The sequence below is a fragment of the Hibiscus syriacus genome, unplaced genomic scaffold, assembly GCF_006381635.1.
Source record: "Hibiscus syriacus cultivar Baekdansim isolate YM2019G1 unplaced genomic scaffold, ASM638163v2 tig00112344_pilon, whole genome shotgun sequence".
Taxonomy (NCBI): Eukaryota; Viridiplantae; Streptophyta; class Magnoliopsida; order Malvales; family Malvaceae; genus Hibiscus; species Hibiscus syriacus.
In genome coordinates this window covers 937,832-950,249 of record NW_024063307.1, presented here as the reverse complement: position 1 = coordinate 950,249, position 12,418 = coordinate 937,832, and the positions used below count along the sequence as shown (strand labels likewise).

General features: G+C 31.9%; 1 protein-coding gene across 1 annotated transcript; it reads right to left on the bottom strand.

The window, feature by feature from the left end:
• Positions 1-4,915: 4,915 nt before the first annotated feature.
• On the bottom strand, positions 4,916-5,885 carry LOC120178158 (ethylene-responsive transcription factor 9-like). Its single transcript, XM_039184097.1, has one exon. The coding sequence runs from the start codon at positions 5,853-5,855 to the stop codon at positions 5,175-5,177; it is 681 nt and encodes a 226-aa protein (XP_039040028.1). The 5' UTR covers positions 5,856-5,885; the 3' UTR covers positions 4,916-5,174.
• Between the last annotated feature and the right edge of the window lie 6,533 nt (positions 5,886-12,418).

Here is a 12,418-nt window from a genome sequence, read left to right as displayed (position 1 = left end):
GGGGCAACTCGCCCTATCTTCATGGGTCTAGGAAACTCTGAAGTTTTAAGTTGGCGACCACCTCCGACTGGTTGGCTTAAAGTGAACATTAATGAAGCTCGACAGAGGGAAACCGGGCTGGCAGCTTGTGGCGGAGTGGTTCGCGATAGTACGGGAGCTAGTTGTAAAAAAGGTTGTAGTCATTATATCACAAACGATTCATGTATTTTGTTCAAAAGAAAAAAACATGATTAGTGGCGTGAGCAAGTTGTGATCGGATGGTGAATTATATGGTAAAAGAAAAGTTGCAAGGAATAGCATACATCTACTGCCCTTCTTTCCTCTAGAAACACAACATGACTCGTGTCCAAAATCACAAAATAGAACAACGAAAATGACAATCCCTCAACCCTCCCACTTTCCATAATATAGCTCCCTTTTCATCTTTAACCCTTGCTTTCTCAAGGGTGGTCCTACCCGCCAGCTATCTTCTACCATGCGTTTTCATTTGGTGATTACATACAAGACATTGTTCACTCGATGATTTCCTTTACGGTAAATTACATCTTATGCTACTATTTTTCATAATTTTTTATTTTAATCATAAAAAATTACCAAACAATTTTTGACCATTTTTGTTGAAATACACCCAACAATTTTAGTCATTAAAAAAACTTTACACAAGGCTCCAGTTATACAGAATTTAAAATGGGTGGCTGAAATAATAATAAAGTTTAAGATGGATGGCGAATGAAAATAAAGTTTACAACATAGTTTAATTACCGAGTGAAGATTGATGTGATATAATGAAACTAGCTTTCCAAAATGAAGGATGATAGTGAAATAGGGGAAAAGGTCCGAAAGCCACAAAAGCCACCGCACCTCGCTGTCATAGTGCCACGAGTCCCCCAATCGAGGCGGTGTTGATTTTGACAGCATTTTAGCACTTGGTAAATAGTAGCCGCCCGCTCAACTTTTTTTTTTGTCTTCTTTTTATTGATGGTTGCATTAAACGTGCCCCATACACTTGGCTCGCAAACATGCAACACCAAAAATAAAGGGCAACCGACCCCACTAAACAACTACCCAGAACTTGATCCCCGATGAACAAACAAATGCACCCTACAGCGGCGGCCTGGCCTTTATCACTCTCTGTCTTTTCACACTCGGCCACATCACAGTATTTTTGGGTAAACTATCTACTCAGTCATTTAACTTTCGTTTTGATTATGTTTTTTTCATCATTTAATTATGTTCTTTCAAAATTCAATAAAACTATTGATATAGTATTATTTTATTTTTCTAACGACGATATGATATTATCTTATATTAATATTTTAACAAAAAGTGATAGAAAGAATTTTGGTCAAAATGAAATTGAAGTGATAGTGGGATTCTCTTTTATCTTTTTTTAACAATAATAATTTTATGTGTGTTGGACGTTTGGCGATTTTCCCGATATATCATCGGTGAACAGTATATTTTTTGATCTAACACCGATCAGATTATATTTTTCGATTTAACACCCTTAGCAGTAAAGCGCGCCCCCTGCACCGCGCTATACGATAATGTGGCGCCACGTGGGGTATAGCCCGCCCCCTGCACCGCGCTATACGGTGATCTGACATACACGTGGGTATAGCGCGGCCCCTGAAGCGCGTTATACCTAGACATCTGACACGTGGGTATTATTTATTATCTTTATTTTAATTTTTTTTTACCGTGGCTTGATTTTAGCAAATTTATTTTGTTTCCTTTTCCCATATTAATTCGATTTTTTTAAAGTGAACTTTAATTATTTTTCATATTTGATTTAATTTGCATGTTTGTCTCAATTTGACTTTAATGCTCTTAATTTAGTTTTTCCTTCCTTAGGATATACGTGATTCATGCCGTGATTCATCCTTTTATTAAAAATCGCCAAATTAATATAGATGCAAATATAAATAATTTTTAATAAAAGGAAATATAATTAAGAAATTAAAAGAATCAAAATAGGATGGAAACCATGGCATGAATCACGTATATCCTAAGGAATGAAAAACTAAATTAAGAGCATTAAAGTCAAATTGAGACAAACATGCAAATTAAATCAAATATGAAAAACAATTAAAGTTCACTTTAAAAAAATCGAACCAATATGGGAAAAGGAAACAAAATAAACTTGCTAAAATCAAGCCACGGTAAAAAAATTAAAATAAAGATAATAAATAAATGAAAAAAAATCATACATTTATTATAACATACATGAAAATAAACAAACAAAAGAATAACTAGAATAAAATATAAATTAAATTAAAAGAAAAAGTAGATCGGAAAATATACTATTCACTGGTGATATATCGAAAAAATCACCAAATTAATATAGATGCAAAGATAAATAATTTTTAATAAAAGAAAATATAATTAAGAAATTAAAAGAAGCAAAATAGGATGGAAACCATAGAATGAATCACGTATATCCTAAGGAAAGAAAAACTAAATTAAGAGCATTAAAGTCAAATTGAGACAAACATGCAAATTAAATCAAATATGAAAAATAATTAAAGTTCACTTTAAAAAAATCGAACCAATATGAGAAAAGGAAACAAAATAAATTTGCTAAAATCAAGCCACGGTAAAAAAAATTAAAATAAAGATAATAAATAAATGAAAAAAAAGCATACATTTATTATAACATACATGAAAATAAACAAACAAAAGAATAACTAGAATAAAATATAAATTAAATTAAAAGAAAAAGTAGATCGGAAAATATATTGTTCACCGGTGATATGTCAAGAAAATTGCCAAATTAATATAGATGCAAAGATAAATAATTTTTAATAAAAGGAAATATAATTAAGAAATTAAAAGAATCAAAATAGGATGGAAACCGTAGCATGAATCACGTATATCCTAAGGAAGGAAAAACTAAATTAAGAGCATTAAAGTCAAATTGAGACAAACATGCAAATTAAATCAAATATGGAAAATAATTAAAGTTCACTTTAAAAAATCGAACCAATATGGGAAAATGAAACAAAATAAATTTGCTAAAATCAAGCCACGGTAAAAAAATTAAAATAAAGATAATAAATAAATGAAAAAAAAGCATACCTTTATTATAACATACATGAAAATAAACAAACAAAAGAATAACTAGAATAAAATATAAATTAAATTAAAAGAAAAAATATAACGGGAAATATACTGTTCACCGGTAAATCAAGCCACGGTAAAAAAAATTAAAATAAAGATAATAAATAATACCTCACGTGTCAGATATCAAGGTATAGCGCGCTGCAGGGGCCGCGCTATACCCACGTGTATGCCAGATCACCGTATAGCGCGGTGCAGGGGGCGTGCTATACCCCACGTGTCGCCACATCATCGTATAGCGCGGTGCAGGGGGTGTGCTTTACTGCTAAGGGTGTTAGATCGAAAAATATAATCTGACCGGTGTTAAATCGGGAAATATACTGTTCACCGGTGATATCGGGAAAATCGCCTGGACGGTTATCTTTATCTTTGTGGTATGTTTTTAACTTTTTTTCTTGATCGCTTGTCCATTCTTCTATTTATATTTTCTTATAGTTGGATTTAACAATGTCACAACAAATCAAGACATTTATTTTAATTCTTGTTGATCTTCCTTATTATAGACATTTTGATTGAATTTGAATATGTGATTTTACGTTTGTAGATAGTTTATCACGGTGCTCGACTCTCTCGATGATCTTTCAATAACTTAATTCTCGTTTATGATTTGTTTGTCAATGCAATCAAATTTATTCATATATATTTTTGTTTAAGTTTCTTAATTAGATTTTTAACATTTTCCATGTACGGTCTTTTGATCTAAAAAGATTAGTTTTAATGTTATAAAAAATTTAAATATGTATTTAGTTTACAATTATAAAAAAATATTATAATTTTAAATAATTTTATTTTTCTAATAATACTATTGGCTTTTATAAAAAAATAAGTAGTTTCTCCTATTATTTTCTCTCTTTCCACGGCTTCTGTGTGCCGTACTCAACCGCTCCCCCTTCACGTGCCGTCTATCGTTCTTTCTCCCTCTTATGTTATTTTTGAATCTCCACGCGCCACAAGATGGAACCAAAGGTAACACTCCCACCAATAGATTATTTGAAAAACCAAAGAGAAACTACAGAATTCGACAAAAATGAAATGACACGTGTAGTTACGGTATCGTCATGGAACAAGCGGTGCGAAATCTACTCCACAGATTTCGCCGACGAACAGAGGGACCCTCCCCACCGAGTGACGTGCTGCTCTTTGGTTTCCGTGTGGGACCCACTTTATCCGCTACACGCTACTGCCGCCACTTCACTGTTTGTCCAACAGCTTCAGGACAGACGACCTTTTCTTACAGCTAATCCCCTGTTTTCAACACCAATTCCATTCATTTAAGAGTAAATTACACTTAACTCAATTAATTATATTTAATAATAAACACATAATTTGTCAAGTTACATTAAACACTTAAAATGATTTTTATAAGAATATTTTAATTACATAATTATAAAAAAAATATTTATTATTATTGGACATTAATCTACGTCGATTTAATTGGGTGACCAAAATCAAATTAAAGTACACGTGCCTACCGCTAGCCGGCTATTACCATAAACCAGCACCCATCTGTCAAGTGTCACCCGATACTTTCCCCTCCATTCCTGAATTTCTTTACTATTATTTTGCCGTCGGTGACGCGTAATACTCGCTGTGCTTATTTTATGTTAAACTTGAGCTTTCTTGTTTCCTTTTCTATACCGTCACTGTTGGCATGAATTGGTGGGGAAAGAGTCGTTCTATCTTTATTTTAGTCCTATTTTAAGTACAACAAAAGCGTAAATTTATTGGGTTACATCACAGCGTAAAGTACAACAAACTGAATAATAAAGATTTGATATTTAAATAATTTATCTCGGAAATAAAGAACTGGTTAATCTTGAATGAGAGAATACACCAAAAACATATAGGATAATGTATAATATTTTCCTCTCGGTTTCTAAAAACAAACACCGATTACTGTCGAAAATTATTTACATCAGAGTAAGGATTAAACCGTGGCTAAAAATATTAGAAAATACAGGGATTAATATCAGTTTTTCCCCCCTAACCTTCCCAACTCTTCAGATGCAGAGGATTAAGATGACGCCGTGAAAATTGAAAAAAGATACGAAATATCAAGCATCGACCGGAGGAGGAAGATTCAGGTCGAGGAGAGGGGCTGCTATCCTTGCCTTACAAGGACTGGCCGATGAGGAGTCCGGTTCACTCCGGGCAACGCCGGCGAAACCCAAACCCAGCTGAACTTCGACAGGCTCGAACCGAACGGGATAAACTCGAGCAACACCTTCAGCTCCTCCAGCCAAGGCTTCGAAAAAGAGAATCGGCCGCGACTGAACCATACCACCAATCCTACCATTGGGGAGTCGACCGGTCAGAGCCAGCTGCTGGTGGCACGCGAAAGGGTATCTGGCTACGGCCCCGTTCACACTGTTGACTCCACGCTCCACCGTTGGGCTGGACGATTCCTCGACCGTGCTGCTCTGGCTAGGGCTCTGCTGGTTCTGGTACCTGACCTTGTTGTCACTCACGTAGCCGACCATTTCATCCGGTAAAGGGAAGTTGGTCTTAGCCTTGGGCCCACGAAACTCACGCGCCGCAGCGTCGTAGGCTCTTGCAGCGTCCTCAGCCGTATCAAAAGTACCGAGCCAAACACGGCTCTTCTTGCCGGGATCTCTGATTTCGGCGGCGTATCTCCCCCATGGCCTCTTCCTTACGCCCCTATAATGCACATCTTTGTTGCCGACAACGTCTGCTTTCATCAAGATTTTGCTTCCATTTTTGCGTTTGGGAGCCATAACAACTTCCTCTCTTACCGTAGGTGTAACTTGTTTTGAGTCAAATACGTGTGGATCAGTCGTATTAAATAGGAGCAGGAGCGGATGACAGAAGCTACCATAGGGAATCGCAGTGGACACGCGTCGCTTCATCCGTGGCTCTGAATTTACTGTCTTCTCTCTCTTATCTGTCGGTATAGGAAAACAAATTCCAAATATTAGCTGATTCTGTCAGTCGTTTGAATTGGTCATCAGTCATCTCTTAAAAGCACCCGAGGGAGGTTGTCATTTTCCCCCACTTTTGCAAAACAACGCGCTCCCCCATAAATAGTAGTAGCAGATTTATTGAATTTTGAATTAGTTAACCTTGGAGAGAGGCATACGTGGGCTGTGTTGGGGGTTGAGACTGGAAATTGAGTGGAGAGTGGAATCCACTCAAAAAGGGAAAAGCGTGAAGGAAAAGTGCAAAGCGGTGAATGCAAAAGCCGGCACAACATCAACTACGTCGCCGCTTGTCTCGAAATTTCCGCGTGACACATAAACTCGTACAATGTATCGCATTGCCTCCTAACTTGGGCGGCGCCTCAGTCAAACACCTAATTAACTCATAGATGTATTCAAATCATCCGGTCATTAGTCATTAAATTGTGTTTTAAATTTTAAAATACTCTAATTAAAATCTTTAAAAGATAAAGCTAATTGTACTCAATCTACAAGTATCGTTTTATTTTATTCGACAACTCTCCTAGTTAAAAATTAATTTATTTTATCTTGTTTTATATTTATTTTTTTAAAAATAATATATTGATATTCAAAACCAATAAATAAAAAATAAATAAATATCTAACCAATTTCACCTCAGATTCAATATTCTTGGACAATATAGAATGGGTTCTGGTCCAGTAGCATGTGAACGTCATTAAATGATCGGTGTGTCCAAAAGTATTGAATCGAGTTTTGAAGTAATCATAGCAATAGCATAAGCCTCGGCCTAAACAAAAGCCTATAACATAATAGAGTTGGATTTTGTCGCAATTTAGGTGGAGTGGGTCAAGTAAAGTAAATTACACTGCCGCATCTTACGCTGCGTTTTGAAGAGTAATGCAAAGTAGAGTAGATGGGCGTAAAATTTAATATCGAATTATTAACAAAAATTAAGAACATAATTAAATTATATAAAATTCTAAAAAGCAATCTCCTTCGGTTCATCCATGTGGGTAATTGGGGCAATGGCGACTCAATTAGTTATTGGTTACAAAGAATTAGGCAGGGTATTTCAAGTTTTAGGTGTAATTAGAATATTTATTTGACTTAATTCTTCAATCATAATATCGTTGAGTTTGGTCAGCCAAATGAAGCTCTTAAATCAACTTTAACAACAACAACAAAAGAGCGTACGCTCTCGTCCTTATCTACGATTTGCCGCCTGAAAAATAGTAATAATTGCGTATATATTATTCATCTCAATTGATGGGTTAAGTGCTAGGTTTTGAATTTAACGTTGTTCCATTTTGCAATTAATGATATAATTTTCTATTTCATCTAGACTTAGACGAACAATAATATATATATGAGCTCATGATATGATAAATCCGAACAAATCGCGTTACACATCTAGTTTTGATATATGAGTCTTTTAGCGGATATTTTTTTACATACACAAATATTTAAACTTAATACTTTACTTGAGTGATATCAAAATGATTACCATTTGAATCCATCTCTGTTAATAATATGTACCTATCTTTTAACAATTGAGGTATATATTCCTCAGAAAATACCTTATAAACAATTGAGATGATTTATCTTAAAAAATAATTAAGAAATTTTAAATAATTAAGAAATTTTAAATAATTATACCATATAAATAATTATTTACTTTTATTGGACTTACTTATAAGCATAATAATATTTTTTTGTAACTCAAAAATATATAGTATCAATAACAATGGTTAGTTTTTTTTATCGTAGATGTTTGATTTTTAAAAATAAACAATTAATTAATTTATCATAGTTACGGAAAAAGTGACAAACCGCCATCGACACCTAATAATTTAAATTCTCAAAATAATTTAGTTTAAGTAGAGTTATAATAATAAATAATTATAGGTTAATTGTGGGACCACGCAACATCTATATCAGTTGGCCTAGTAAGCACCTAGTTTAACTGCATAACTTTACTAGAATATTAGCTATATTCTGTCGGTTAAATATTCAATTGATATCAATTTTGCTGGGTTTGTCATTTTTTAAAAATTGAAGAATATAAAAATTCTAATTTTCTCTTATTCGTTCATTTTTTTTATTGATTGACAATAACACTAATTTTAATATTAATTGTCGACCACCGATATTTTTTATTTTCTTTTTTTATATTATATTTTTATTTTATTATTTTCAATAAGTCTATATGTGTTACACGTTTTCATCTACATTTTTTCTTATGTTTTTTGTCATTTTTTCAACTCTTTGACCGTTTTTATTTATTTTTTCTAAGGATTGATTTGATATCACCACAACTGATCAATATGACATTTATCTAATATCTTGTGATTTCCCTGCTTTGGACTCCTGATTGGATTTGGATACTGAATTTGCGTTCGTGGATAGCTTTTTGTGTCTCTCGAGTATGATTTGCAGTTAGTCGGTGGTCTTTCAATAGCTTAATCTCCTTTTGTTGTTCATTTGTCGATGTGATCAGATATATTTGTATCTATTCTTGTTCGAGTTTCTTGGTTAGATTTAATCTTTCCTTGTATGGTATTTATATGATCTTAAGTTACTAGTTTTGTTTCAATGATTATAGGAAATTTCCCTAATTATGTGCTTAATTTACGATTATGATTGTAAATCTTTATTATAAAATTTTATTATTTTCAAAATAAAATTAAAAATAACTTTAAAAAACTTGTAAGCTTACTGTCATACGTATTTTGTATCAAGACCAAGTGTCAACTTTATATTTTGGATAAAGTGGCAGAATTGAAGGCTGAATGTGATTTCCAATTTATTTTAGGTAAATGATTGGTTAACGTAGGAATGAATAAATAAATAAAATAAAAATGATTGGACCTTGAGGAGTTGTTGAAGCAGCAGCACTCCTATATTAAAGCTCTTGAACTCCGGACACCATTGCAAGCAGAAGCAGATAGAAAACGGAGGTTGAAACAGAGAGCTGAAGTGCTGAAGGCGGCGTCAGCCACCACCGTGCCAGGATATCGCAACCTGTTAACGGACAACATCATTCCACTTGGTCATGGCCACCCCTCTCATTTTCCAAGCTTCAGGACCACCCTGGCAGCCGAAGAAGCCACCGTCGATGCCCTACCGTCGGCTAAACATAATTTTCATGCGTCCAGTGTCCGTGTTATTCTGGCAAGAAGGTTAGATTGAAATCATTAAACGGTACATTGAAAGGATAAAATACATTGCTTTACGATACAAGTAGTGGTGGTTAATCCAGAGATTACAAATTAATACTCCATCTATGGTATTGTCTTCTAGGGTTCTCTTTCTAGAGAGGAAGATTTTTCGGATGGTTGAAATTGAAAATATTATTCGAAAATGTAAATTTGCATGAAGCTAAAGAATTTGCGTGTAAAAAATTAAATACGTAATTTTCGACATATAAGAAGATAAATAAATAAGGTATCGTAAGATGTGATATATGAGGTCAAACCTTGTAAAATATTAGAGTTTTTGACATGTAGCCAATACATATTATATTCAGCGATATAGTACTCTACCCGCTACCTCCCTCCACTCTCCCCTTTACAATTTGTGTCATTTTTAGATCAAATCAATTTTTTTTAGTTTGATTTTGTTTAGCTGACAGATATACTGATTTTGATGTTGGTTACCGAATATATTTTTTCTTTGTCTCTATTATAGTTTTTTTTAATAAAAATAAGTATGTTTTTGTGACATATTTAACTCTACCTTTATGATATGTTTTTCTCTGTCTTTCGGTAGTTTTGGGTTGTTTGGCCGTTGTTTTTGTTTATATTTTATCTCAGGATTGGATTTGACATCGCCACGACTGATCAAAATGGCGTTTATTTGTTATCATGATGATTTTCCTTGCTTTGAACCATCAGATTGATTTGGATATGAATTTTGCGTTCTTGGATAGTTTTCTCACGTCGCTCGACTCTGATTGGCAATTTTTCTGTGATCTTTCAGTAGCTTCATCCCTTTTATGGTTCGTTTGCCAATACAATCAGATTTATTCGTATATTTATTTTGTTTGAGTTTTTTTTGTTAGGTTTTTTAACATTTTCTTTCTTTGCTCATTGTGTAATCTATGTGGCTAGTTTTTGTAAGGATGTAAAATCAGGTAATCGTTTAGGTTTCAACCGGATCCCGCCAAATCAGGTAAAATCGGAAACTGGTTATGTTAGGCCAATTTGATGGTTCGACTCAGATCAGGTCGGGTTCAGGTCATTTTCAGGTTGATTTGACACCAGATTTAGTTCGCGTTCAGGTCGGGTTCATTTCAGTTCGGATCGATGTCAGTTTAGGTCAAAATAGTTCAAGTCCGAAACACCAAGTTAATTCAGGTTCAGATGAACTTCATTCGGATCTCGTTCAGATCGGGTCACATTATTGACAGATAAAATTCAGGTCATATCTTGATTGGATACAGATTAATTTCAAGTCGGGTCATTTTTTATTTTTGGATTAATTATTTTTCATCTTTTTTGAACGTTGAATTGCAATTTATAATTGTATATGATTTAGAGTAAATTACAAAAAATATAAATAATCATGGATCAATTTTTATAAAAATATAAATTTAAGGACTAAATTAAACAAATATGAAATTACAAATAAAAATTTAAATAAATTAAACAACACGTATTTATGAGGGATCAAATCGAAATAATTTTAAAATGTGAGCTTGAAATTAATATAAAAAAATGACTAAAGTATACCCATTTAAAAAAATTTGGGCAAATTACAAAAATATAAATAATAAATAAGAATGGGCCAAATTCATATACAAATATAAATTTAAGGACTAAATTTAATAAATATGAAAGTGAACGAATTAAAATTTAAATAAATTAAAGAACACAAAAGGATGAAATCGAAATAATTGTCAAATGTGAAGAAAATATAGTAAATTGCATTCATTTCGTTGAGGAAAAAATTAAAACAATTATAATATATATATAGTATTTAATAATATATATATATATATAGTATATAATAATATAATATATATATATAAACTATATAGTTTATATGTATATACTATTTATAAACAATATATTGTATATATGAACTATATATAAATTATATAAAGTATATAGTTTATTAATGAACTATATGTAAACTATATAAAATGTATATGAACTATATAGTTTTTTAATATAAACTATTTATATATATATATATATATATATATATATATATATATATATATATATATATATATATATAGTTTATTACTATAAACTATATAGTTTATTAATATAAATTATATAATTTATTACTATAAACTATGTAAATTATTTATATAAACTATATAGATCATCTATATAGATAAACTATATAGGTATAAACTATATATAGTTTATATAGTTTATATATGAACCATATATAGACTATATAGTTTATTAATGAACTATAAACTATATGTATAAACTATATGTGTGTGTGTGTGTGTGTGTGTTAAACTATATGTATAAACTATATATATATATGTGTGTGTGTGTGTGTGTGTGTGTGTGTGTGTGTGTGTGAATATTATACTTTATTATTATATATGTATAAACTATATGAACAAATATATATGAACTATATAATATATATAGTTCATTAGTATAAACTCTATGAATTATATTATATATACTATGCATAAACTATATAGTTTATCAATATAAACTATATAGTTTATTAGTATAAAGTATATAGTTTATACATATAATATTAATTAAAAGAATTGAAAAATATATAGGGATCAAATTGAAAAAATTAAAAATATAAATATTAAAGTTCATCATCAAATTTGGACTAAATTGAATAAATTTAAAACATGGGGACGATGCTACAATGCCAATTGAACTTCACAAGCACGCGGGCCAAGAGGTTTGAATTTGGACTAATATATAAACCAAAATTTTTCTAATTTCAGTCATTTTTTTTCTCATTTTGTGATTATGCTCTCTCTCTCTCTAACACTCCAATTCTTTCGAAATTCTATGATTTATCTCTAGAAACTTATCGACAAACACCCTAAACCCAATTTTTTTTTTATTTTTTCAATCAAACACCCCAAATTCATCCCTTGTTCATCCGTGTTCATCCCAAAAACCATTTTTTGATCTTCACAAATACTAAAACACAAACCTTATCCTTTTTTTTTATCGAACACCCCAAATTTAACCATTGTTCATCCCCAAACCCTTATTTAATACTTACAAACACCCAAAACCAAAACCCAACCTATTTTTTGATCAAACCCTAAACCCTTAACACTTATTCATCTATATTCACCCCCAAACCCTTGTTTCATCCTTACAAACACCCAAAAACCAAAACCCAAACTATTTTTTAGATCAAACCCAATATTGTTCATC

Bases quoted from the DNA above. Each gene is read 5' to 3' on its own strand.
- LOC120178158 (XM_039184097.1), bottom strand. From the start codon at position 5,855: ATGGCTCCCAAACGCAAAAATGGAAGCAAAATCTTGATGAAAGCAGAC.